The 27,049-nt window shown below is 39.3% G+C and overlaps 1 protein-coding gene across 4 annotated transcripts in view; it reads left to right on the top strand.

Annotated features, from left to right (window-relative positions):
* Positions 1 to 27,049, top strand: part of BRINP3 (BMP/retinoic acid inducible neural specific 3) — a 243,501-nt gene that overhangs the window by 165,430 nt on the left and 51,022 nt on the right. For 2 of the 4 annotated variants that reach the window (XM_087726204.1, XM_087726202.1), the window contains exons 5-6: positions 19,761 to 19,866; positions 25,980 to 26,216. In XM_087726204.1, the coding sequence (XP_087582330.1) occupies positions 19,761 to 19,866; positions 25,980 to 26,216 (343 nt within the window). The remainder of the gene's footprint in view (positions 1 to 19,760; positions 19,867 to 25,979; positions 26,217 to 27,049) is intronic. The other 2 variants (XM_087726206.1, XM_087726205.1) reach the window with 2 other exon arrangements.

Genomic DNA, 27,049 nt, shown 5'->3' with positions numbered 1-27,049 from the left:
AGTATCGTGCAGAATTAAATCAGAGTCCAAGGCAAAACGATCCTTAAAGTTCCAATTTAATAAAGCAGACATCTTAGCACATCTGTTTTAATCCCAATACTGGAAATGACATCAGAATCCCACCCAGTTGAAAGTTCATGATCTTGTCTCCACATCCACAATCCATCACATGGTCCAATCTTCTTCTTCCACGCTGGCGTCTCCACCCAGCTGCTTCTGGTCAGGTGTAAAAGTACGGAGACAAAAGATGACCTTGGTCTTCTAGAAAAGAATGATAACAATACATTCCACAATCCTACTCCAGTCTATTCCCCCCTCCCATCAACTATACTAATGAAACAGCATAATGAAATAAGAGAAAGTGTGGCAGGCCAAAATGCTAAAAGGAATATATAATTGCAGGCCTGACACAATTCTAATTTGCTGAAATTTTGCTCCTAAGCAGGACAGAATCATCAAGGATCCACAGAGATTGGAACTTTGATACAGTTATAAGGCCAAGATCTCATTTACTGCAACATTGTGGTATTAAAAAAATATAAATTATGAATAATATTCGGTGTTGCATTGATATGCTGATCTCATGCTTGCACAATTGTATCTCCAACATGACCCAATTTGCACATTCAGTAGAAGTTTAGCTGTGTATGGTTACTTCAGTGATGTTTTTAATTGGAGAGCTCCAATGTTTACACACTGAGGCAATATCCTTTGAACATCCACAGCTGGAAGAGCTCTTGTTATCTTCTTGGAAGTTAGGGACCATGTTTTTTTTTCTATGCAACATTTGAGAAGCTTACTCTTGTTGTGAGAAAACTGCCATTGTTATTGTTGCCCTAGATAAGCATGTTACTGACAAAGCCTCTCTTTGTTTGGAGAGAGCATTGTCTGTTGTTGGATTTTACATGGGAAACTTCTTTGTAATCAGTGTCTGCAACAATCAAGGACCATCATCTTGTTGACAACCAGTGTTATAACCTTCAGGTTTTGTTGACTTTCTTTATCCACCGGTGCTGATTATCTTGTCCATTGATTCAGCCTTGCTCTTGTGATATAATCTGCTGTCTTCTGTCATCTTACTTGCTTTGTAAGTAAGCTCTTACTTGTTTTAGGCATTTCAAATCTAGTCAATCATTGAAATAGTTACACGTCCATCAATTCTTTATCATGGCTACATACACCTGCATACACCCATGTTTGGAACATTCTACAATGTAGACAGGTTTTTGTCAGGATTCCAACATTTTTCCATGTAGCTAGTTGTGGCTGCTTCAGAACCTTTTGATTTTATTTTATTAAGAGTCAAGGTGGCGCAGTGGTTAAATGCAGCACTGCAGGCTACTGCTAGATCAGCAGGTCAGCGGTTCAAATCTCACCGGCTCAGGGTTGACTCAGCCTTCCATCCTTCCGAGGTGGGTAAAATGAGGACCCAGATTGTTGGGGGCAATATGCTGACTCTCTGTAAACCGCTTAGAGAGGCCTGAAAGGCCTATGAAGCGGTATATAAGTCTACTGCTATTGCTATTGCTATTTATTTATTTATTACCACCACAGTGTTAGCTCACTTTTTTTTTTAACTGAGCTGCTTTTTCCTTAATTTCTGTTGATACTTTTTCAAAGCTGCATAAATATGTTATCAGAAGACCTCACCTGCTATTACAGCATCCAGCTTTTGAATCTACAAGTAGAACTCAACTTATAAACAGTTCATTTAATGACCATTCAAAATCACAGCACAACTGATAAAAGTGACTTTTGACCGTTTTTCACACTTACACCATTGCAGCATTCCATAGTTATGTGATTTACATTTGTATACTGGACAAGTGGTTCATATTTATGACAATTGCAATGTCCATGTGATCTCCTTTTGTGATCTTCTGACAAGCAAAGTCAACGAGGAAACCAGTTTCACTTAACAACTGCAGTGATTCACTCAACAAATGCAGCAAGAAACGTTGTAAAATGGGGCAAAACTCACTCAACACATTTCTCACTTAGCAACATAAATTCTGGGTTCAATTGTGGTCATAAGTCAAGGATTACCTGCATGGTCATCACGAGCCCATTTCACGAGTTTCAGCATCCTGGGAGTAAACTTCTGTCGAGCATAAATTGTCCTTTTATTTTGCCTAATGAAGATCTTTCATTTGAATGGCATTCTGGCATGGTCTGTTTCCCAAAAACCATTGTATTATCCTCAGTACGCTAAGTCCCTGTCTGCTGAAGCCACTTGGGCTCAGATTTTGTGCACTGCCATGTAGGATTAGGATTAGGATTTATTTCATTTATATGCCGCCCTTTTCTCCAAAGGGGACTCAGGGCGGCTCACAACTCAATCAGGGAAAGGAGGTACAAACGGGATAAAAAGACAAACAAACAATACACAATTTAAAAACACACAACAATCATACCATTCAAGGGGGGGGGGGCAAAAGCTCTTTAGCCCCAGGCCTGTCGGAACAGCCAGGTTTTAAGGGCTTTGCGGAAGGCCTGGAGGGTGGTGAGGGTTCGAATCTCCATGGGGAGTTCGTTCCAGAGAGTTGGAGCAGCCACAGAGAAGGCTCTCCTCTGAGTAGTCGCCAGTCGGCATTGGCCAGCGGATGGAATTCGGAGGAGGCCTAATCTGTGGGATCTGATCGGTCTATTGGAGGTGATTGGCAGCAGGCGGTCTCTCAAGTACCCAGGTCCAATACCATGAAGGGCTTTATAAATGACGACTAGCGCCTTGAAGCGTATCCGAAGACCAATAGGATCCCACTTTCCCCATAGCGCACCTTCATGTTGATCTCTCTGTATGTTATTATTATGCCTCTGATATTTCCTTGGTCTAGTTTTGCTGGCTGAGGAACTCTGAGAGTAGAAGACCACAAGTCTTAAAGTTGCCAAGGTTGGAGACCACTGGTCTAGTTGACTTCTTCAATTTTATCACTTCATGCTTTGTTTGGAAACCAGTTCAGATCCTAAATTAAATAAACATATAGATAGCATGACTTTCTTAGGCAACAGAGAGTATGATGTACCGGCTAATCCATAACACTTCTCCTTTTCAGTTTTAACTCCAGTGTTTCCAGTCTTACTGAAGATAGTGAAAGACTTCAGGGCAACTTTAATACCTCTAACATTTTGAGAACCTTTTTGAGAAAATTTAGAGAGTAAAGGAAAAATGACATTTTATGAAGTTTTAAAGTAATTCAAACATCCAAATCTATTACATAAGAGGCATCAACACCCGACTCTCATTATTAATAGCATTCTGTACTCAGGAATAAGGACAGTGGAACTATTTCACTCAAATTTGATTGAAAGAAAGAGTTTGCTTTTCATTTCATCTTCAAGGATTCTTACATTTGTTGTCAAGGACAAACTCCTTGTCTGGAGGTACACTTCCTTCAACTTTATGAGAGCATACTTAGCACTATGGTGAGCTAGAAACCTAATACAAGTTACTGAAGCAGCATAATTAGTTTTAAAAGGAACCATTTAAGCCATTATTACTCATGGACAAGGACAGTGGGAAATCAGACAGTCTGGGACATGTTACATTCCCTGGGCTCAAATATATAAAGCATCTATTGTGAAATATCTTTTTTTTTGCTTTCTTTCATTGGGTGGGAGGAAATGTCTGTTTCCCAAATGTCAAGGAGCAATGGTCCTGGACTTTGAAGCAATAGTTGTAGCTCATTTTGCTTAACAGGAATGAAACACATCACTTTATACAACTGATTTAGCCACAAAAGTTATTGTCCTATATTGTCATGTCTTGTTGTTCTTAGTTGTGAAGTCATATCCATCGCAACCTCATGGACAACATTCCTCCAGGCCTTCCTGTCCTCCATCATCCTCTAGAGTCCATTTAAGATCACGCCGACTTCTTCAGTGACTCCATCCAGCCATCTCATTCTCTGTCTTCCCCTTCTTCTTTTGCCCTCCATCTTTCTCAGCATGAGGCTCTTCTCCAGGGAGTCCTTCCTTCTCATTAGGTTGAGTCCTTCCTTCTCATTGTCATGCCTAGTTTGATCTACTGGAGGCTAAGGCTACAATTGAGGATTAATTTTAGGAGAATGAATTATGCATTCTGGACAGGACTTAAAAGCTTTGTCCAACGGTACAAAAATGGGGACTGCAGCAACTCTAATTTGTATTTTGAACAAAATACAAATTACAATCCACATTAACAATGAAATCTACCAGTCTGACCACATGATTACTTTAGGGATATAGTACGAGAATCCTGACATTTTCTCTCAAGCTTTCTCTGTTTCACAGGCATAATGTTTGTTTTCCAAATATTATCGCCCCCAAGATCATCTCTGTGAGTTTCTTCAACACTTGGCAACTGTCTTCAGAAAGATTACAACTTATTTTTTAAGTACTTTATCATTTATCAGAAGTACTTTTTAAGTCCTTTACCATAAGTACTTTTTCTAAGTACTTTTTACCATGAGTACTTTTCTAAGGACTTCTAAGGATAGCTGCCTCTGAATTAGATTAAACCATTTTGTCTGCACATTTTTCGAGATACTCTTGCTTCAATGTGGAACTCATTACTTTCAATCTTCTTCTCTTGCAGAAAAGAATATGAAGCATATCTATAGACTTGCATGCTTTTACATGTACATAGCTGTCGTCTGAATATGGCAACTGCAACGTCAGTTGTTCACATCACATTTTTTTTTTAATGTGATCTCTACAGGAATAGGACTTCCTTGTTCCGGGTGAGGACAAAGAGTATATCCTTGCTAACTTTCCTAGCTATGTCAGAATATCTGCCAACAAAAGAAAACTGGGACAATCCCATTGGGACAAATTTCAGTCTGTCTATATCACAAGACCACAGGCCTATTCCTTTTGCAGCAAAGATAAGATAGAGGGATCCCCAGATTCTTAAAAAGCCTTTCTTTCTTGAAATTAACTCTTATTTTAAATGCTTCTGTCCATTGCTCTTGCTGCCTCTTTTTCTGTTGGCAAAGACACACAGGGATTTGATCAACTGTTTTTCATCCCTTCTTCTAGTCTCACCTGTCTCTGTTCCTCCTGTTGCTCTAACCCACCTGTCAAGTATATTTTTTGTCTTCTAAGCCAACCCTTTTCTTCCTAAATCCCTCTTTCTCCTATTCAGAGAAATTGATCCTGCCTATATAATGATGCTTTTGTTTCAAGTTCCAAAAACTGAACAACTTTCAATGATATGCAGCCCTTCTGAATTTAACAGTAGCAATAGCAGTTAGACTTATATACCGCTTCATAGGGCTTTCAGCCCTCTCTAAGCAGTTTACAGAGTCAGCATATCGCCCCCACAGTCTGGGTCCTCATTTCACCCACCTCGGAAGGATGGAAGGCTGAGTCAACCTTGAGCCGGTGAGATTAGAACCACTGAACTGTAGCTAACAGTCAGCTGAAGTGGTCTGCCGTACTGCACCCTAACCACTGCGCCACCTTGGCATAGTTCTCCTGAACAGATACTCAAAAGAAGGACTTAGCTAAGTAACTGTATCTTCCATCCACTAAGGGTGATTCCCCCAGCTTCTTTTTTGGATTTTTTTTTAAAAAAATATTTCTTTAAAATTTAAAAAAAAATGTGTAAAAGTAGATTAGAATAGAATAGAATAGAATAGAATAGAATAGAATTCTTTATTGGCCAAGTGTGATTGGACACACAAGGAATTTCCCTCTGGTGCATATATTTCTTAATACAAACAGAAATACATAAAACAATAAGCAGCTTCTCTACTTATGCTGGCAGTCTTCCATAGCAATTTTTCACATTAAAAATATAAATAATAAAGAAAGAGTGGTTGAAATAGGCATAATGAAATTTTATAATCCTACTGGAGATACTATTAACTAAAGATTAATCTTTAGTTTGTTTATGATTAACAGGAATGGAAGAAAATCTTGCTTGTGTTGAATTTTAATGTAAACAAATCCGGTACTAGTTCCTGAAACAATATATGACCTGGAGCACAATTATCTTTACATATTCATCCTTTTTCTGAGTTTTGCAATGCAGTTTTCCAGCAAATAAATGCATACTAAAACATGCATATTAGCTAAAATTGCATGAAATAAATGTGAACATTGGAGATAAGCGCACATAAAAACTATTTGTGGTAGACAATAACATTGAAAAAGACAATATATTAGAGAACATTGCTTTCGAAAAAAATACTACGTCTCAAGAAAAGTGTTTACAAACTTATGTATTAGTGTGCAAAATGTATGTATAAGTGTACAAAAATGGACATTTAGAACTTCATTGAAATGATTAATGCCTGTGTCAACTCACATATTAATGTTTGCTACCACAATTCATTAATAAACCAAAGTTTATATTTTAGACAATGCAGAATGGCCTTAAAGTAGTTGTAACTCAAGAGACAATTCTGGAGGCTGTAAAATGCTTCATGGGGTGCATTTAGTTTATAGTTCATGAGCTACTCTTCCACAATACACACACACACACACACACACACACACACACCAACACACAAACACACATACATACATACTCTGAGGACAAAATTGTGTCCTGTGATACTACACCATATAACTGCCAGATATTAAGGCACAGTATTGCAGGATTATTCTATAACAATAGGCATAATATGACAATATTGTCTATCTAAAGCTTGAATAGCAATTCCAGGAGGATATCAAAAGAGATACATATTTCTTCTGCTGCTAAAGGACATTTTTTTCCCAGCTAGTGTAGGAGTTAGGATGGAGTTTTTTTAGGCAAACACTGCTCGTATCCTGAGTTTGATCCTGACAGGACTCAAGGTTAGCTCAGCCTTCCATCCTTCTGAGGTAGGTAAAATGAGGACCCAGATTGTTGGGGGCAATTTCCAAGAACATTGTAAACTGCTCCGAGAGTGATGTAAACTGCTGTGGGGTGATATATAAGTTTAAATGTTATTTGTTTTTTTTGCCTATCATAAACAATGCCTGAACCCAGATGTTTAGATACTCCTATCCTCCGCGAGCTGCACTGGCTCCCTATTGGTCTCCGGACACGCTTCAAGGTGCTGGTTATTACCTTTAAAGCCCTACATGGCCTAGGACCTGGATATCTGTGAGACCACTTCCTGCCACATACCTCCCAACGGCCCATAAGAACTCACAGGCTGGGCCTCCTCTGGGTGCCGTTGACCAAACAATGCCGGCTGGTGGCCCCTCGGGGGAGGGCCTTCTCTGTAGCTGCTCTGGCCTTGTGGAATGATCTACCCGCAGAGATCCGGACCCTCCCTACTCTCTCGGCCTTCCAGAAAGCCACCAAAACCTGGCTGTTCCGGCAGGCCTGGGGCTGTTGACCCATGTATAAGGTGCAGCCCTCATCTAAGTTGAGTGTACGTTGTGTTCCTTTTAAACTTGTTCTTGTCTTTTCCCTATTTTTATTTTTTGTTTTATTCTCATATTTGTAAGCCGCCCAGAGTCCTACGGAATTGGGCGGCATATAAGTTTATTAAATTACGAATTAATTACTCAGGTGTCCTTTAAAAAAAAACGAGAGTGGCAATAGCTTTTTTGTCACAAAAAGAATGGTTTGTAACTCCATAATAGTTTTCATAAACCTCAGGTTCCAACGTATGGTTTTGCCCTTGTTTTTTTTCCCCCTAAGAGCCCTGGTGGTGCAGTGGCTAGAATGCAGTCCTGCAGTCTACTTCTGCTGACTGACAGCTGCCAGAAGTTTGGCAGTTCAATTTTCATTGTCTCAAAGTTGACTCAGCCTTCAATCCTTCTGAGGCGGGTAAAATTAGGACCCAGATTGTTGGGGGGGGGGCAATATGCTGACTCTGTAAACTGCTTTGACAAGGCTGTAAAGCATTGTGAAGTAGTATATAAGTCTAAGTGCCATTGCTATTGTTCCTTTGAAACGGAAAACTATTTAGGTTATTAGCTACGGATGGCAGATTACAAATTCCTTATGAAACATGTTGGCTGAAAAGCTACAGATTTGGCAAGATTAATATTCAATTTTTTTTCCTGTTGGTGTTGTGGTCTGCCACCAGCCTGCAGAGCTGGTGGTAGAGTTGGACAGTGAGGAGATTGGGGAGGAAAATAGATCAGTCCTGAAGTCTGGGGAAGGCTCGGATGAGGGCTCTGTGTCGGAGGTAGAGAGGGAGCCAGGGCCATCTGGGAGTTATGTGCTACCTCCGGAGCCTCAATAGTTGGACAGCAGCGAGGCAGAAGAATAGGCTCCCCCTGTTCCCATTGCACACATGCACAGAGCTGCCAGAAGTCAAAAACAGAAGGGACGACTCGGGAGTAAGGCTTGGAGGTGATTGGCACCTCCCATAGGACATAAAGGAGGGGCAAAGGCTCATGATCCTTTGCAGGAAGCAACTTGGTTCATGTTGGTCAGTTCACCTTCTGAAACTCCGTTTTGACTCTTTGCTCCATGTGGCCTTGCCAAGCTAATTGCCAATTAAGTCTTTGGCAGCGTTTTAAGGAAGATAAAGGTGGGTGCTTATCAGCCTTATCCTGAAAACCTTTGGCAGCTACTGTAGGAGTATGTACAAGTATTTGGGACTCATTACAGGCTGTAGATGAACATAATTCACTGCCTTTGAAATAAAAATAGGGTTTGGGGGACTAAGTGTGTGCTTTTTACTGTATCAGGAAGCCTAGGTCAGAAAAGATGGATTTTTGAAGCCATCATAAAAGCATTGCTAATTTTCTAATCAAGAGACTATGAGTTTTAGTCCCACTTAAGGTAGAAGCTTGAGAAGTGGCCTTAGGTCAGCTGTTGTCTCTTAACTGTAGGAAGTAAATAATAGCAATCGCAATAGCAGTTAGACTTATATACCGCTTCATAGGGCTTTCAGCCCTCTCTAAGTGGTTTACAGAATCAGCATATTGCCCCCAACAACAATCTGGGTCCTCATTTTACCCACCTCGGAAGGATGGAAGGCTGAGTCAACCCTGAGCCGGTGAGATTTGAACAGCCGAACTGCAGAACTGCAGTCAGCTGAAGTAGCCTGCAGTGCTGCATTTAACCACTGCGCCACCTCGGCTCTTCATGGCAAACCACTTTGGATATCTTGCCAAGAAAACTAATCCAGTAGTCAAGTCCGACTCAAATGCACAGACATGGACTTAATTTGTAACAATAAGAGGTGATTCTACCATTGCAAAAAACCAATGAACAAGAAAATAAATAAACAGTTATAAAACTTTTGTGTCTGATTATTCTCCTGCCGTCTCTAGACCTTATGCTTTATGTTAGTCTACTTATGAAGAATTTATTCTCGCTAAAATTCTACAACTGAAATATGAGATTGGAAGTTATATTGAACTTATTGGAAGAAATAAATAAAGCATATTAATACAAACCTCATCATTTATAACTTCAGTCACCATGAAATTGGAAGTCCTGAAGCTCTGAAAAGGAAGCTAAATTCATTACTTATAAGTAGGTGGCTTTGTCTTTTTAAAAGAATTTCCAATTCTGTGTTGACTATTATATTATTAAAGGACATTATATGTTCTTTAGCATAGGCATTGAGAGACAGATTGCAAAGGCTGTTATGGGATTACTGTGGAAAGACTGAATTATTATTTTTAAATAAATTGTGAATTATTGATTAATATTTTCACAACTTCCTCAAAATTGTTTTATTCTTCTTTCTTTCCATTCCTGTTTCTTACCGAGTAGAATTTCCTTTTTCTATCTTCTTTACATCTCCTGTCAACAAAACTCATTTATATTAATGATATATCAATCATTAACAATAAGGGAATGGAGTTTCTATTTGGAAATGTTTTAAAAATGACATTTTTCAGGTTTCAAATATTTATCAGCAAAAAGATGTATGTTGTTGTCAGAATAGAGCAGTGTTTCTCAACTTTGGCGACTTTAAGTCCTGGGGACTTCAACTCCCAGAATCCCCAAGCCAGCTGGCTGGGGAATTCTGGGAGTTGAAGTCCCCAGGACTTAAAGTCACCAAGGTTGAGAAACACTGGAATAGAGTTTCCTGAATGGCTGATTTGTAGTATGGGTGTGTTTTAGCCAAAGCCCATTTCCCAATATAGAAAAGGATAACTTTGAATAGGTTTTCATGAATTTAACATCAAGTGGTTAGGAAATGCTACTGATGTAGATCAGAACCTATTTGATTCCCATTCTGGACCTTCATAAAATTCTCTCTGTGAGGCATTTTCTTTTCTTTTATTTATTTTAGTGTTTGATCAGATTCGGACTGGCTGGCCCTCCAATCACTCTCTAGGCGTCTTTTCTGGCGTTTCATCTCCCGGAGCTCCTCGGTAAACCAGGGAGCTACCCAGGATCGACACTGGGTCAGAGGCCGCAAAGGCACAACACGATCCAAAGCCCCACTAGGGCTTCGGTCGAGTTGTGAGCAAGGGATTCAGGAAAAGTCCCAAGCTCCATCAGGAACCTTTCAGGGTCCATCAGGCGCCTGGGGCGGAACCATCTGAGGCGATATAGAAAGGAGCATGTAATACGTATAGCAGTTCTTATCTTTTGTAGTTGTCGTTTTAGTCCTCATTTGATTCCTATTTCTGGTAGCTAATATCTAAACCTAGTTTGATGGCTTCCTTGTTTTACTCTATAATATCTACATGATTCATTGGATTCAAATCCATTCATCTATTCCTCCCAATATTTTTATTTCTTATCATAGCTGTTAGTTTTCATTGTATTCACACAGACTTATTCTTTCCATGGGTACTAAGAGTTGATAATTATAGTGATTAGAAAGCAATGATTCAGAATAACCATTGCTTTCTTCTTCCAGACTCTCTTAGAACTAATTCAATTTCTACCCATGTCAACCAGAGGTGGGTTTCAAAATCCGGTGCAGGCGCCGAAGCATCCGGGCAGGTGTCTGGAGCCTCCTGCTGCCACTAAGGTGGCGCAGTGGTTAGGGTGCAGTACTGCAGGCCACTTCAGCTGACTGTTATCTGCAGTTCAGCGGTTCTAATCTCACCGGCTCAAGGTTGACTCAGCCTTCCATCCTTCCAAGGTGGGTAAAATGAGGACCCGGATTGTTGGGGGCAATATGCTGACTCTGTAAACCGCTTAGAGGGGGCTGAAAGCCCTAGGAAGCGGTATATAAGTCTAACTGCTATTGCTATTGCTATTACTACTGGTTTGGCCAATCCAGGCCGAACTGGGAGCAACCCACCTTTGATGTCAACCTAGTATCACATATCTCAGGAAACAGTTGAGTCATTTTAAGACAGATTTTTAGTCTTCCTACAGCACATTTCTTCTTGAAGTTGAACATTAAGAAGTAGCTGAAGCTTATTTACACCACTGTGTATCTAGTAGAATTCATAATCCACTGGTATTGGTATTGGCTGCTTCACAAGGAAGAACAAGTATTCCCTGAATTATAATAAAATATTATTTGATTTCTTTTTTTCGGTGGTTGAATAATCCAACACAGTAGTTCTATTCTATAAAGCCTTGATTTTTGTGCTGCTAAATACATTCCAGGATGCTTTTTTTTGGTCAATGAATGTTACAGATGTGACCTCTCATGCTTATTTAACCAGTGTAGTTACATGCACAGACTGTGATGTTTCATCTGATTGTGGTTATCTTTTTGCAGTGAAGAATCCAAGTTCTCCCTTCTATACAAGGACAAGTCACCTTACCATAATATAGAAGGCCTGTAGATAGCAGATTGCCTTTCATGAATTTTAAGTCCTTCTGACTCACCTTTCTGTGAATATCTTATAATGATTCAGATTTCAGGTACTTCTCTATTAGGTGGCAAATAAATAATTGACATCTGTTATTCGTCAAATGGAGTGGAGCTAAAAAAATATATTCACAGGATATATAAATTATATCCACTCATTCGTATTCTGTGAATACTTGATAGAGTTTGCATTAGAGGGAAATTAAATGCTTGGCAAGAGAGCCAGACATATGATAGATAGAAAAATGAAATAGATAGAAAGAAAGATCGATAGAGATATGCACTCACCTCTAAATAGATTTTTATATGAATATGTACAAACATATTAATTCATTCATTCCTGGGAAATGGCAATAAAAAGATATGCAGCTGTTTCATTTGTTATGAGCTACTTATTTTGGAAGAAACCTGTTCTGTTCATAATTAAGAAGCGGAATTGAAATTAAGAAGTGGTATGCAATGATATTTTTTAATGAGAAGACAAAAAACATCTAACCTTTCTGGTTGTGAAACCATATTTTGGGAGAATGCCATATTTAGCTATCTATGCATGGAATAATTGCCTTCTGATTCTTGCAACATAAGCATGTGTAAAAGTTATTTCAGAATATTCTATACTACATTTAAAAGAAAATAATAATAATTCAGTTTACCTCCTACACTTGACTGTATATGTACACAGTTCTTCACTTAGATACAGTATGCACAAGTATGTAGAATTATTAATAGTGGAAGGTCTGGTAATATAAGAATCACTTTTCATAAAAAAACAGATGGATCTGGGGAAAGATTCACATCCCTCATATATTAGCATTTCGGCACTCAGTTAATATTTAAGAAAATATATTTCTTTTTTTTTATTCAAAGAAAGTGGTTAACAAAGAAAAAGATGACTCGGATAAGCAACGCGTAGCATAGAAATTGAATAGATCAGCACCTTACAGAGAAGAGTGTGGTTTTTTTCAGTATAAGGAAAATCACAAGAAAATTTAATACATGAAAGGTCACAGATAGAAGGACAAATTTAAGGGTAAAGGTTGAGTGGTTTCTGATATGAAAACCATCAGGCAGTTTCCTCTTGGCTTAGCAGCCGAGAAAGAGCAAAAGAATAAGTTATTAAATTATTACCAGCTGCAATGTCGCAATCCAAATGTGAGTTCACTTTGAGATGGTTAATGGGATAATGTACAAAGGATCACAGCTCTGGGAAAGTAGGCAGGACAGCATAGGATGACATCACTGGAAGAAGAGCTGTACTAATGCATCCAGAAAAAGAACAGGCATAAGCAAGAGATAGGAGTAAATCTGGACTGCATATTTGCTTTGGGGATTCCTTTAAATGAAATAGGGGCATTATTTGAACAGGGAGAATTTTGACCATGTTTCTACAGCCTGGTTTTAGGTTTAGTTAGCCAGAGGTCTTAAGTGCCCTCAAAGAGACTTCAGGGAATAGGAATTGAAACTGTAATGAGTTCAGATTTTATTTTGTTTTTCAGTGCCATTGTAACTTTGAATTGTCATTAAACAAATGGTTGTGCATAGAGAATTTCACTCGTATGTATGTATGTATGTATGTATGTATGTATGTATGTATGTATGTATGTATACGTATACGTCATTGGTGGGTTTCAAATTTTTTTAGAACCTCTTCTGTAGGTGTGGTCTGCTTTGTGGGAGTGGCTTGCCAGCCATGTGACCAGGTGGGAGTGGCTTGCCAGCCATGTGACTGTGTGGGAGTGGCTTGCCAGCCATGTGTCTGGGTGGGCATGGCCAACTTGTAAAATGTGGTGAAACTCACTTAACAACGCTTTTGCTTAGGAACCAAAATGTTGGCTCAGAAATTCTGGCATTTGAAGCACGCAAGTCTTAAAGCTGCCAAGTTACAAGACCCTCGCACCCCTAACCCTTTAGAAAAAAAAAACCCAGGGGTGTTCCAACTTGACAGCTTTAAGACTTGTGGACTTCAACTCCCATAATTCCTCCTCCAGTCATGTTGGCTCAGGAACTCTGGCATTGAAGCGTGCAAGTCTTAAAGCTGTCAAGTTACAAGAGCCTTGCACCCCTAACCCTTTAGGGGAAAAAAAACCCCAGGGGTGTTCAAACTTGACAGCTTTAAGACTTGTGGACTTCAACTCCCAGAATTCCTCCGTTCGCTCGTCATCTTGATGATGTGCGGATGGGCGGATGGAGGGAGCTGGAACCGGTTCTAAACAGCACTGTAGATTTGTGGAACTTCTTCTATAGAAGAGATTAGAACTGGCAGGAACCCACCCCTGATGTATATGTATATTTTTATATTATTTTTATATTTGTTTTTATATTTTTTGCATTTTTATATTTATATTACTTTATTTTACTCTCTATATTTTTTAATGAACAGCCATTAAACAAATGCATTAAACAAAGCCATTAAACACCTCGAGCCGAGGTGGCGCAGTGGTTAGGGTGCAGTACTGCAGGCCACTTTAGCTGACTGTGATCTGCAGTTCAGCGGTTCAAATCTCACCGGCTCAAGGTCGACTCAGCCTTCCATCCTTCCGAGGTGGGTGAAATGAGGACCCGGACTGTGGGGGCAAGTTGCTGACTCAATTTGCTAAAAAATTGTAAACCGCTTAGAGAGGGCTGAAAGCCCTATGAAGCGGTATATAAGTCTAATTAATAATAATAATAATAATAATAATAATAATAATAATAATAACCAATGCCAAATCCGGCGAAACAACTGGCCGCTGTGATACAATTGTATAATAATAATAATAATAATAAAATGATTGTAAGTTAAGGATTACATAGAGACAGAGAGAGTGAGTTTTTGTGTTTTCAGACTTACAAGATTCAGTTTATGTAGCCTTGCAATAAAGTAGCCTTATCTCATCTGGTAGTGCTTTCCTTGTGGTTTACCCATGAAGCCTGACAAACAGACATGTTCTTGCAAAGTCCCTGACATTTCAAAGACTGGAATTGAACAGCAGCGCTAGTAGATTGCTGGAATCTAGGTGGAAATAAACAAAGCACATCTTTACCTTCTCTGCAGTACTCTGTCACAAACATGGTTCAGAGCCATTTTTCTCTCCTCTGATTCAAAGACATAACCACTCCTCCTCCTCCTCCTCCTCCTCCTCCTCCTCCTCCTCCTCCTCCTCCTCCTCCTCCTCCTCCTCCTCCTCCTCCTCCTCCTCCTCCTCTGCCTCATGTCCGGGTGAAGGACAAACATAAACATGCAAAAAAAAACCATACCATTTAATGGTTATCCTAGATATCATTCTTTGGTTACATCAGAAGTTACAAGATATAATGAGAATAAATGGAAAATGTAAGTGTGCTCCCATACATAGCAACAGGAATAGCAGTTAGACTTATATTTTTTTTTTTTTTTGTGATTTTATTGAGATTTGTAGGCCGCCCTTTTCCCTGAGGGGACTCAGGGCGGCTCACACAAAATCGGGGAAGGGGAGATACAGACAATAACAAAGACACATATAATAAAAACAGTAACCAACATGCATTCATCATTCGGGAGGGGCAACTATCTTCATCCCCAGGCCTGACGGGCTAGCCAGTTCTTCAAGGCTGCGCGGAAGGCCTGGACGGTGGTGAGGGTACGAATCTCCACGGGGAGTTCGTTCCAAAGGGTCGGGGCGACTACTGAGAAGGCCCTCCTCCTTGTAGTTGCCAGCCGACACTGGCTGGCCGATGGAATACGGAGGAGGCCCAATCTGTGTGATCTTATTGGTCGCAGGGAGGTAATTGGCAGAAGGCGGTCTCTCAAGTATCCAGATCCACTACCATGTAGGGCTTTATGGGTGATTAACAGCACCTTGAAGCGCACCCGGAAGTCGACAGGCAGCCAGCGCAGCTCGCGGAGGATAGGTGTAATGTGGGTGAACCGCGGTGCACCCACTATCGCTCGCGCGGCTGCGTTCTGCACTAGCTGAAGTGCAGTATATACCGCTTCATAGGGCTTTCAGCCCTCTCTAAGCGGTTTACAGAGAGTCAGCATATTGCCCCCAACAACAATCCGGGTCCTCATTTTACCCACCTCAGAAGGATGGAAGGCTGAGTCAACCTTGAGCCGGTGAGATTTGAACAGCCGAACAGCCGAACTGCAGTCAGCTGAAGTAGCCTGCAGTGCTGCACTCTAACCACTGCGCCACCTCGGCTCCCTACATCCTCATTATAAAGCAACATTATGCATTCACAGTGCATTAAAAGCAAATGATTCTTGTAGGAAAATGTGTGAGGGATATTTCTGTGACCCTCCTTGCAGGATCAAACTAAAGTTTCAATTACTCCAACACAATCAACGGATGAATCCTAAAGTGATGATTTCCGTCGTCCCCAGAAGTATTTGACTAGCTATTCTGTTCGATAATTAAGCAACGTTGTATATGAATATTTGGCTTTAATCAGCAAAGCAAATTCATTGGCTGGGTCAAGACTGTTATGTATGATTTGTTTCTTTTGTCAAAACAGAGAAACATGATATTCAAACATTTTTAATTGTATTTGTTTATTTATTTATTTATTTATTTGTTTATTGTATTTGTTTATTTATTTATTTAACTCAGTGTTTCTCAACCTTGGCAACTTGAAGATGTCCGGACTTCAACTCCCAGAATTCCCCAGCCAGCGAATGCTGGCTGGGGAATTCTGGGAGTTGAAGTCCGGACATCTTCAAGTAGCCAAGGTTGAGAAACACTGATTTAACTTGTATGCCGCTCACTCTCGGAAGACTCAGGGCAGCTCACAAATAAGAAGGGAGGGGGATATAAAAATAAAAAAAACAACAGTTAAAAATTCAACAACAATCATAACATAAGATGGGGCTGGATAATTCAACAGCCCCAGGCCTGCCGGAAGAGCCAGGTCTTGGTTGCTTTGCGGAAGGCTGGAAGGGTAGTGAGGGTCCAGATCTCAATGGGGAGATGGTTCCATAGGGCCGGAGCAGCAACAGAGAAGGCCCTCCCCCGGGGGGGGGTCGCCAGCCGACATTGGCCGGCAGATGGAACCCGGAGGAGGCCTAATCTGTGCGATCCAATTGGTCTCTGGGAGGTAACTGGCAGAAGGCTGTCTCTCAGGTTGCCAGGTCCTATACCATGTAGAGTATAAGATATGAAAGAAGAACCATCGGACTTCAGCTGAATTTGAACATATGATTAAATAGATTTAGTGCAAAATTAATGAGATTCACCTCATGCCTTTCTGTCTCTCCTTTTCACTGTTTACTCTTCCTCAATCAACAAATTGTTCTCTGTGTTAATCTAAAATATATATAAAGAAATGCTTAGTCTTCAATTTGGCTCATTTCAGCTCGTGATGCCTTATCTTGGCTTGGGAAAATAATATATCAGCATTAAAATTAATCACAATTCCCCTGTAGGGCATTATTGACAAATTGCAGCTAGTTGCAAATAAAAGCAAATGTTTTCCGTTTCCTTTGTAACCAAGGTTGAAGGCAAAGAAAGAGTAGCTATGCGCACAAAATGTTAAAATGTATTTCAGCACCGCCTTTTGATTGTTTAGTTTGGAGAGTTCATAGTGGTAGATAACAGTTTGGAGAAACTGAATAAGTGTAATGTTCTAACTTGGACCTCCACACACCATAAATGTTATTTTTTTCTCATACATATAGAAGCAAAATGCCTTTCCTTTAATGAAAAAAGAAAAAGCTAATAATTGCTGGTTATTCTAATGTAGTAATTTTAAACCTTTTTTTTTTTTCATAAAAACTTAGGGATTTTCCAGCAACTAGCTTAAGTGTTGTTCATTTGTTAATTTTGATAACAAACAACTCTCTCAAACATATTAACAATAACTAAATTGAAATGACTTTGCTCCCAAATGCCACCTTTCTCCTTGATATGATCAGAGGAAGAATGGCACACTAGTTTAGAAAACCTTTTAGTTTATACGAGCTGTTGATGGTCCTCTTTAGCCTTACCACTGTTTCTTTGAAATATATATTAATGGAGCTAACCGCCTGCAGCTACACCTATTTAATAAAGCAATGTAAACCGTACACTATAGAATATCCATCAGGCTTCTTTGAAAGTTGCAGGTGTCCTTATATTTTTGCAATTTGATATAGCTCCTTAAAGACAGACTATTTCAACACTATCCTCTTTTTTTTCCAATCCATTTCTCTAAATCTAAATAGTTTAAAAGTAGTTAGACTCTTTTCATTTGGAGATTTCCAAAACAATCAAAGGAGAAAGGTGGGATGGAGAAAAGTTATTTTCTTTGACATGCTTGATGCCTCCTGTGTATAATTAAATTGTTCTGCTTTTTCATGTTGAGAAAAATCTGTCAGTCTGCTGTACAATCCCCCCCTCCTGATTAATAACAATTGTTAAAGATAAAGTTAAAGGAGAACCTATACATTCTGTTCTGCCGCCCCTCTTCTCCGTCAGGAATGAAAGCCAAAACAGACGTACAAAAGAATGTTTTAATCAGTCCAGACTCTCGTTGGCTGCAAGCCCAAAATAAACAAAGAGATAATCACTCTGGCAGCAATTACTACCAACCTAGGCAATGCAAACAAGCTTCTCACAGCAAACCACTTATCCAAGTTGGTTTCCCTGAATCATGAACGTGAACGAGAACGTTGACTCCTGCAACCAGGGCCTGGCATAAACAGTCTCTTTTATACTCAGGAGAGGATCTTAATCAGCATCAGCTAAGCACAATCAGCTCCTACAATTGCACAGTTGTTCTTTATGTCGAGTAGCCCTTCGCCTGCGTGCATCCTGAAACAACTCCCAAATGTTTTCCTGAACATTCCCTTTGATCCAATGCTCTGCCACCACCTGGTGGTCAACCAGTCTCTCCTCGCCCTGCTCGGAGTCGACACCCTGTCCAGGGTCCTCCACCTCCTCCAAGGCCGACTCATAAGACCCCCTCGCTGTCGGAGTCTGGCGGCAGCTCCAACGGCTCCTGCCGGGCCACAACACATTCAAAACAGAATTACACACACACAAACACACACACACACACACACACACACACACACACACACACAACTGGACAAAGTAATTTAAGGTGCTTAACCTGCTCAATTTAAACATTGAATCATCTTATGTATTAAAAATTATTAATGGTTTTACCATCTTACCTTTTCTAATTTTAAAATATTTTAAAACAAGTATGCAAACAAAGGTTTGGAGGTTAGGGTTAAGGTTAAGTATAACACATACTTAAAGCCTCCCAGGCTTTATTCTGATTATTAGTATTAATAATCCTAATATTCCTAATCCTGTAATAGGATTAATACCACATTTCAATAAAGTTGAGTTTTAAAAATAAACAGAAAAGAAATTAGACCCGGTTTTTTTTTCAGTCAATGATTTTCTTTAAAAAAAAATAAAATCTAACCTAATGAGGACCTGGATTGTTGTTGGGGGCAATATGCTGACTCTGTAAACCGCTTAGAGAGGGCTGAAAGTCCTATGAAGCGGTATATAAGTCTAACTGCTATTGCTATTGCTATTGCTAACTGCAGTATTTTAGTCTTCAGTCTCTCCCGACATGGTAGAAAAATTGGTGCACGCATCTTTAAGAATAGTAATTGATGAGTCAGTAATCTATAAATGACATAAAAAGGTAGTCATGGAAATATGCTTCCAGTTGGAATCCACTTTAATATTATATCCAGAAGTTTGACCTTCTCTTCCTTCCATTTCTTTCCTTGAAGCTACTTTATTTATCTGTAAATCAACAATATAATTTTAAGCAGAATGTTGTTATGGTGTTTCTGATACCTATCTTTTTCATCTATGCACAACTGACTGAATAAATATCAATTTGTTTTTCTTTCTCAGGAATATCCCATGACATACTAACCATCCATTTTCCATATTACTAGTTCCACAAAAATTGAGGAGGGTGGTTTCTTCTGCCAGGTGTATAAAATTTGACTTGCCAAGGGTTCGCTGATTTCTAGAAGATTGACCACTACCAGAAATACATGATAAAATATAATGCCATGTGTATAGGTTACAATGACCACTACTTTTTCAAGTTCCAGATGTTTTGGGAGGGAAATTTAGCCTTTTCTATATAATAACAGCAAATGGTTTTCCATTCCTTTAGGTGACAGAAACACGGACTGGTCCTCTTGGCTGCAGTAACTATGACAACCTAGATTCTGTCAGCTCTGTTTTGGTACAGAGTCCAGAAAATAAGATTCAATTGCAAGGTACGTGGGTGGAATTTTGTGAACTTCTAACAGGAAGATGTTTACAGGACTATTGTTAAACTTACAGTATGCCTGAAGGGTGCATGTGAAGAATCATTTCAAATGTTCTATTTCTCTAAGGTATCCGCAGGTATGTGGAAATCAAGATTCTGTTCAAATATGGGGGGAAAAATCACGTTCAAAAAAATGTGTTGTAGCCATGTTCTTTAATACAGTGTTTCTCAACCTTGGCAACTTGAAGACGTCTGGACTTCAACTCCCAGAATTCCCCAGCCAGCATTCGCTGGCTGGGGAATTCTGGGAGTTGAAGTCCAGACGTCTTCAAGTTGCCAAGGTTGAGAAACACTGCTTTAATATATAGTTTGCATACTATCTGATAGTACTCCAATTCACGTATAGAATTATTCTAAACATTCAGGGTGTTTGATATGAGCAGCTTGGTGGCCTAGTGGTAAAGACACTCACCTTCCATTGACAGTTCAATCCTAAGTAGCAGCCGATGTTTCTCTCACCTTGTGTAAGCGTTCCAAATACCATGTAAAATTAAATCAGAGTCGAAGCCAAACCTATGCTTAAAGTTCCAATTTAATAAAGCAGGCATGTTGGCATAGTGCTATGGGATTCCGACTCTGGAAGTTACATCAGAATCGCACCCACTTAAAAGTTCATGATCTTGCCCCCATACCCACAGTCCATCACATGGTCCAATCTTCTTCTTCCACGCTGACATCCACACCCAGCTGTTTCCGGTCAGGTGTAAAGGTTTGGGAGACAAAAGATGACCTTGAGCTTCTAGGAAGGAATTTTTTATTTTGAAAACAACACATTCTACCCTTTGCTAAAATCCCTAAGAGTGTGGCAGGCCAAAGATTCTTAAAGGAACCACTGCAGGCCTGACACCTTGGGTAGAAGGGAAAAAAATATCTGCTGCACACTCTATGTGGGGGTCTAACCCTAACCCTAACCCGTCCTGGGCATCTCCATTCAAATAGGGTGACTCTAGCTCAAATTAAGGGATTACAGGATCATAATGGAGTTCCAACACATTGAGCTGGCCTGTTTATTTGTTAGCTGAGGTGGCGCAGTGGTTAGAGTGCAGCACTGCAGGCTACTTCAGCTGACTGCAGTTCTGCAGTTCGGCTGTTCAAATCTCACTGGCTCAAGGTTGACTCAGCCTCCCATCCTTCCGAGGTGGGTAAAATGAGGACCCGGATTGTTGTTGGGGGCAATATGCTGACTCTGTAAACCGCTTGGAGAGGGCTGAAAGCCCTATGAAGCGGTATATAAGTGTAACTGCTATTGCTATTGCTATATGTGACTCTATTTTAATTTGTTAAAATTTCTTGAAAAGCAAGGTATTGCTCAATCTGGCTAAAAATCCTAATTAAGCAGCACAAAGAAAAATACCACTAGCCACTGAATGTTTTTCATATCTATATTCAAGGGCTACGCTAATGTTGCTTATTTGGCAATATGCAGCCTTGCTATGGAAGTCACTGCTAGAAATTTCATCAAGCTAATACAGTATATAATTAGAAGGAGAGAAAAAAAAATTCCTGCAGCACATTACAATAAAAATTGGGCTGGGGAATCATTGTTTGTCTCTTACTTTTAATACATTTTTTCTTCTCTGGTGCTTAGGGATCCAATGATGATATTAAAAATCCAGAGACTTTGTGTTAATCTTATTAACATTCTTTGAGTTTCCTTCAGGGGTTTTATAGAAATTTGGCAGTAGAATTGTCTTCCAACTTCAAGGCAAATACGGAAAAGTGTTTCAAGGGAAATTAAAGGTTTCCAATAAGAGTAGAGAAAAACAATATTCCTCAGATTGTCAGTGAGTTCCACCTAAATATATATTTGAGAAGAGAAAATGGGGAACACTAGAATTCTGAGAAATGGGAATAGCATTAACAATGAATCTTAGAAAAAGGTTAATTCATACAATGGTATATATCAAGGGGTGTCAGACTGGTTGTGTGCCAGGTGCATCACGCAAAGGCTATGCCCACCACAACTCCGTGAAGGGGAAGAACATCACAATACATCATATGATGGCATCATAATGGAGCAAGTTTGACACCAGTGTTATACATCAGCATGATTAAGAAAATCCATGAAGGTTATTCATGGTCAGACTAGAGGGGTTTTGTTGTTGTTGTTGTTGTCGTTGTTGTTTTTTTGGGGGGGAAACTTTCTTTTGTGTGTAGAAAAGATATCAGGGAGGCCACTTCCAATCAGTTCCTACCATGTGAGGTCTGCTTAGTATCTTTCTGTAAAACATGGAGAAATATTACGCTTTCTCCAGAAATGTACATAGGCCTCTAATAGAGATTGTGGACTGCTAGTTGAACTTTTAATGGGTTCCGAACATGGTTTATTTGAAATTTATTTTCCAGCTCTTGGAATAGACACTGGGAACTATTTTTTGTTGGAATTGATGAATGAAACACAAAATTTCCCCTTTTCTTCTCATGTAGTAGGACAGCCAATCATGAATACACCACTGTATGCCTGATATTTTACTACATTACACCTCAATAGATGATCCTGTCATTTTCTTTGGGGCTCATTTCTCCATTGTGGTTATTGAAGTTATTTCCTGTTCAGATGCTGTTCTCACTATGCTCGACATCATATTTATCAGTAAAATTGTTATATCAATAGTAGTCTTCTTTTGTTACATATCATTGTAATATAATTCTAATGTCAAAATGGTCACATATACAACAGTCTTTTAAAATTCACATCATAGTCATCATTGTTTTTCCAAACAAAAATATTAACATATGACAAAGCTTATTTTCATATATTTTTTCAGCAATACCTTTAAATGGACATTTTATTATACTATATAATATTGCATATTTATTATATATCTTTCAGCAAGCTATCTTTCTTCAAAATTCATGCATTAATTTGTTTGGTTTTTGGTCAAGATGTACTACAAACATTTGCAAAATATGTCAATAAAAACAAGAATGTAATAAGCATGTAAAGATAAAAAATGGTTGCTTTTTGAGGTCACTCTCAATCCACTGAAAATAGGTAGACAAGCTTGTTCCAGTCTAAAAAAAAAAGTTTTAAACACTTCACGGTAACCAATTCTTGTGTAATTTACATTGGATTTGGTCAAATATTGTCCCACCACTTCTTCTTGTTTGGCCTGCAAACTGAGAGGTATATGTGAGAAAAAACATATACAATTAATTCTACCCACTCAGATACATTGCATTATTTTAATTAGAAATAATGGTTTTGAAAAAGGTAAAAGTGTTAAAGGAATTAGCATATGATGTTTGGGGGCCAACATATATTGCTGTATTAGCTCTCCAAAGACCAACAAAGCTATATTCAGACAACAAATAATTAATATTGTGTTCAGAACCCATTAAGTGTGACAAGATTCTTAAACACATGACACCTCAATCCATGGTAACAACCAGACAACTTCCCTTTGTATAAATCAAGTTTCCTGATGAGCTCCAAAAGTTGACCCACTTTCCCTTATAACCTGGAAAATAACAGGTTGGTCCGTCCCATCAGAAGACCAACTCTTTTTTGACTATATATCACAATTTGATATAGAGCCAAGGTGGCGCAGTGGTTAAATGCAGCACTGCAGGCTACTGCTAGATCAGCAGGTCAGCGGTTCAAATCTCACCGGCTCAGGGTTGACTCAGCCTTCCATCCTTCCGAGGTGGGTAAAATGAGGACCCAGATTGTTGGGGGCAATATGCTGACTCTGTAAACCGCTTAGAGAGGCCTGAAAGGCCTATGAAGCGGTATATAAGTCTAACTGCTATTGCTATTGCTATTGACATCCTCTTCTTGCAGGAAACCTGGGCCTCCACAGAGATTCAGTTAGATGGTTATTGGGTTAATTCAATTCCGGCTGTCCCAAGCAAGGTGGGGGGGAGGGAGAGCTAAAGAATGTATTGTGACATTAGTTAATACATCCTTGCAATTTAAATGTGTACCACTGCCACCTTTCCAGTCATAGGTTGTAAAAACAGGTTACAACATAGGTTGTAACATTATTCTTATTTAAACAGGTGGAGATTTTGCTTTTCAATAGCTATATTCCTCCACTTAATAAGAATAATGTGATTAACAAGATTTGGGACAGCATAAAAGATTTTATTCTTGGCTGTTCAGCCAAATTCCCCAAAGCTACAATAATTATAGGGGATGACAAACGCTAGGATGGGTCCAAATGATCAAGCATTACATAAGCAATTTAAGATTCACTATGATGATTCTTAAACACCTGTTTTTCAAATCAGCAACATGTTTCTAGCTTTTTGTTGTCCTTGCAGTCATGTCTGCTGTCTCTTTGGATGGGTCAGTCTTCAATGAAGTGTAATACCCATATCCAAGTGGATTTATTCATTGACCAACTTATCATTCAACAATTGAGCTTCCTTTGCCTGATTTCCATGTAATGATTGCACAGAGGAGGCAGGGATGGAAACTGTGTGAATAACCTCAACATTCAGAGAAATATAAGAATAGGACAGAAATCCTAAGGCCACGTTTACCAAACGTTCCTTTTCAATTGAAATATGTAGAGAAGACAAAATATGTGGTGCAATGCCTAAGAATATATACAACAATGTTTTTTTTTCATATGATAACCCTGAATTTAGGATAATGTCACGGTGTAATATCATGCCGAGGCCCGAGGGATATTCTTGCTATATTTTGAACTTGTCTGGCCTGAGCTACATTTCTTAATCACTATGAATTTATTAGATTTTTTTTTTGTATCCGTCCTTTATTACTTGGTAAATAACTCAAGGTGGTAAGATACCTAATGCTCCTTCCTCATCCAATTTTCCACACAACAAACTAATGAAGTAGGTGGACTGAAGGAGAGTGACTGGGCTCAATGTCATCCAGTTGGCTTTTGTGTATGTGCATGTTGCCTTGAGTTATTTATAAAAATAATAAAGGTGAGATATAAATAATTAAATCCCTGGCATAGGCTACATACCTGGCAATTAGTCTGATGCCTTCTCACAATGTTCCAAAATGTTTATTAACTGCATTGATGAATTTTGCTGCAAGCACCTACATGGAGAAGCCCAAGGAAGGGTAAGATATTTCTCCCAGCCAAAGCAATATCAAAAATCTATTTCCTTTTCTTAACAGTCTTCACGAAAGACAAGTTCTCTAGTGGGTTTTTCATAAAATTGGATAGATAAGTGAAACATATATGGCTACAACAACACTTCACAAAAAATGATTTGATCATTCTTTTCCTCAGTTTAGCCTTGGGATTAAAGATACTCCTTCACACAGGAACCAAATCATTTTTTTGTGGGAAGAGATTCCTTGGGTCTACTCCCATGATACTGAGAAGTAGAATTCCCGATGTATATAGGTTTTGATATTTATTAATTACAATTGTTTTATAAACTCCCCAGCTTAACAGTATTATTCTGAGGAAACATCTTCTGTTTGCTGTGGATCAGAAATGGTTTTCAACCAATTTGATCAAAAGATACAGTTGAAGTAACAAGAGGAATGTGAATAAAAAATCATCCTTCCTGAACAAAATGATCATGCAGATTTTTTTTTAAAAAAGTAATTTTATCAATAATAACAAACATTGGTGGAATTCACACTTCAAGTACAATGATTTGAAGTGATCCTTGCGTTATTGTCAGTAATCTGTAACATAAAGCTACTCGAGGAAGTTTTGTCTTGGTATATAGATTGAATGTTGTTTAAAAGAATCCCTGTAGGTTTAGTGTGTTTAAAAGTGGAGAATAAAAACATTGTGATATTTTTCCTCCTAGTAGAGCCATTTTTCAACAGATTCACTAAAAACCAGTTGCCTGGTTCCCCTTGGCATGTGAAAAACCATCCTCTAGCAATCAATTGCAAAAACACTTCTTGTTCCCAGGTGGTTTGACTTTGTCACAAGTCATAAACAATGATATACGTTAGTTGTTTGATTGCCTTTAAATCTGTGACCTAACTTCTCCTATGGACATATTGATTGTGGACAGAATTAAATCTAAAGGATTGGTTAAGCTCTGAGGAAACTATCTCACTTATTAAGATAAATTGTTTCTTGTTCTCCCTTCTCTTCCTGCTCCATTAAGGTCTTCAGCTCATCCTGCCCGAATATTTGCAAGAGAGGTTTGTGCAGGCAGCGCTGAGCTACATCGCATGTAATTCAGAGGGAGAATTTATCTGCAAGGACAACGATTGTTGGTGTCAGTGTGGGTCCAAATTCCCAGAATGCAACTGTCCATATATGGATATTCAAGCCATGGAAGAGAGCCTGCTACGCATCAGTGAGACATGGAATACTTACAATAGTGATTTCGAAGATTCAGGTGTGATGTTTTCACATAGTATATCATTCTCATCATTGTCTTGTGATTCTATAATTACATCATCATTACTCTATGACCAGAAATAACGCATGGAAGGGTGGATTGCATTCATTAGCAGCTATGAATTAAGGATGCGGCAAATCTCAGCATATGTGTAAGAACTATTTTGTTTGGTTCCATTTTTGAGGACATTCTTGGCTGGCCAAATCTGCCTTGATTTAATATGTGGGTTATCATACTATTTTGTTAGGCATGCCCATAGATTCTACACTATAACTTGGAGAATGGTACTCTGCAAAGCCCATTAGCATCACTCATTCTGCCATAAAGATGTTTATAAGAGAATAGAATAGAATTTTATTATTTGCATGCCGCCCTTCTCCGGGAGGACTCAGGGCGGCGAACAATTCAAGGGGGAAAAAGGGGAACATAAAAAACAAAATACAAATAATAAAAGTAAACCACAGTCGCACAACCATACATGTCGAGAGGGGAGGGAACTCATCACCCCCAGGCCTGCCGGCAAAGCCAGGTTTTGACGGCTTTTCGGAAGGCCTGGAGAGAGGTGAGGGTCCGAATCCCTGCGGGGAGTTCGTTCCAGAGGGCCGGAGCTGCCACAGAGAAGGCCCTCCCCCGGGTAATAGCCAGGTGGCATTGGCTGGTAGATGGCACCCGGAGGAGGCCAACCCTGTGAGATCTAATGGGTCTGTGGGGGGTAATTGGCAGCAGGCGGTCTCTCAAGTACCCAGATCCAATACCATGAAGGGCGGAAATACCAAGAGGTGGAAATAAGTAAATAATTTTGAAAGTAGTAGGGAAAATGAGACTAAGCA

The sequence above is a fragment of the Thamnophis sirtalis genome, unplaced genomic scaffold (genome assembly GCF_051295495.1).
Source record: "Thamnophis sirtalis isolate CommonGarterSnake01/CBP01778 unplaced genomic scaffold, rThaSir2_p1.2 scaffold_12, whole genome shotgun sequence".
NCBI classification, from domain to species: domain Eukaryota; kingdom Metazoa; phylum Chordata; class Lepidosauria; order Squamata; family Natricidae; genus Thamnophis; species Thamnophis sirtalis.
The sequence above is the reverse complement of the archived record's forward strand: the minus strand, read 5'-3'. Positions and strand labels throughout refer to the sequence as shown.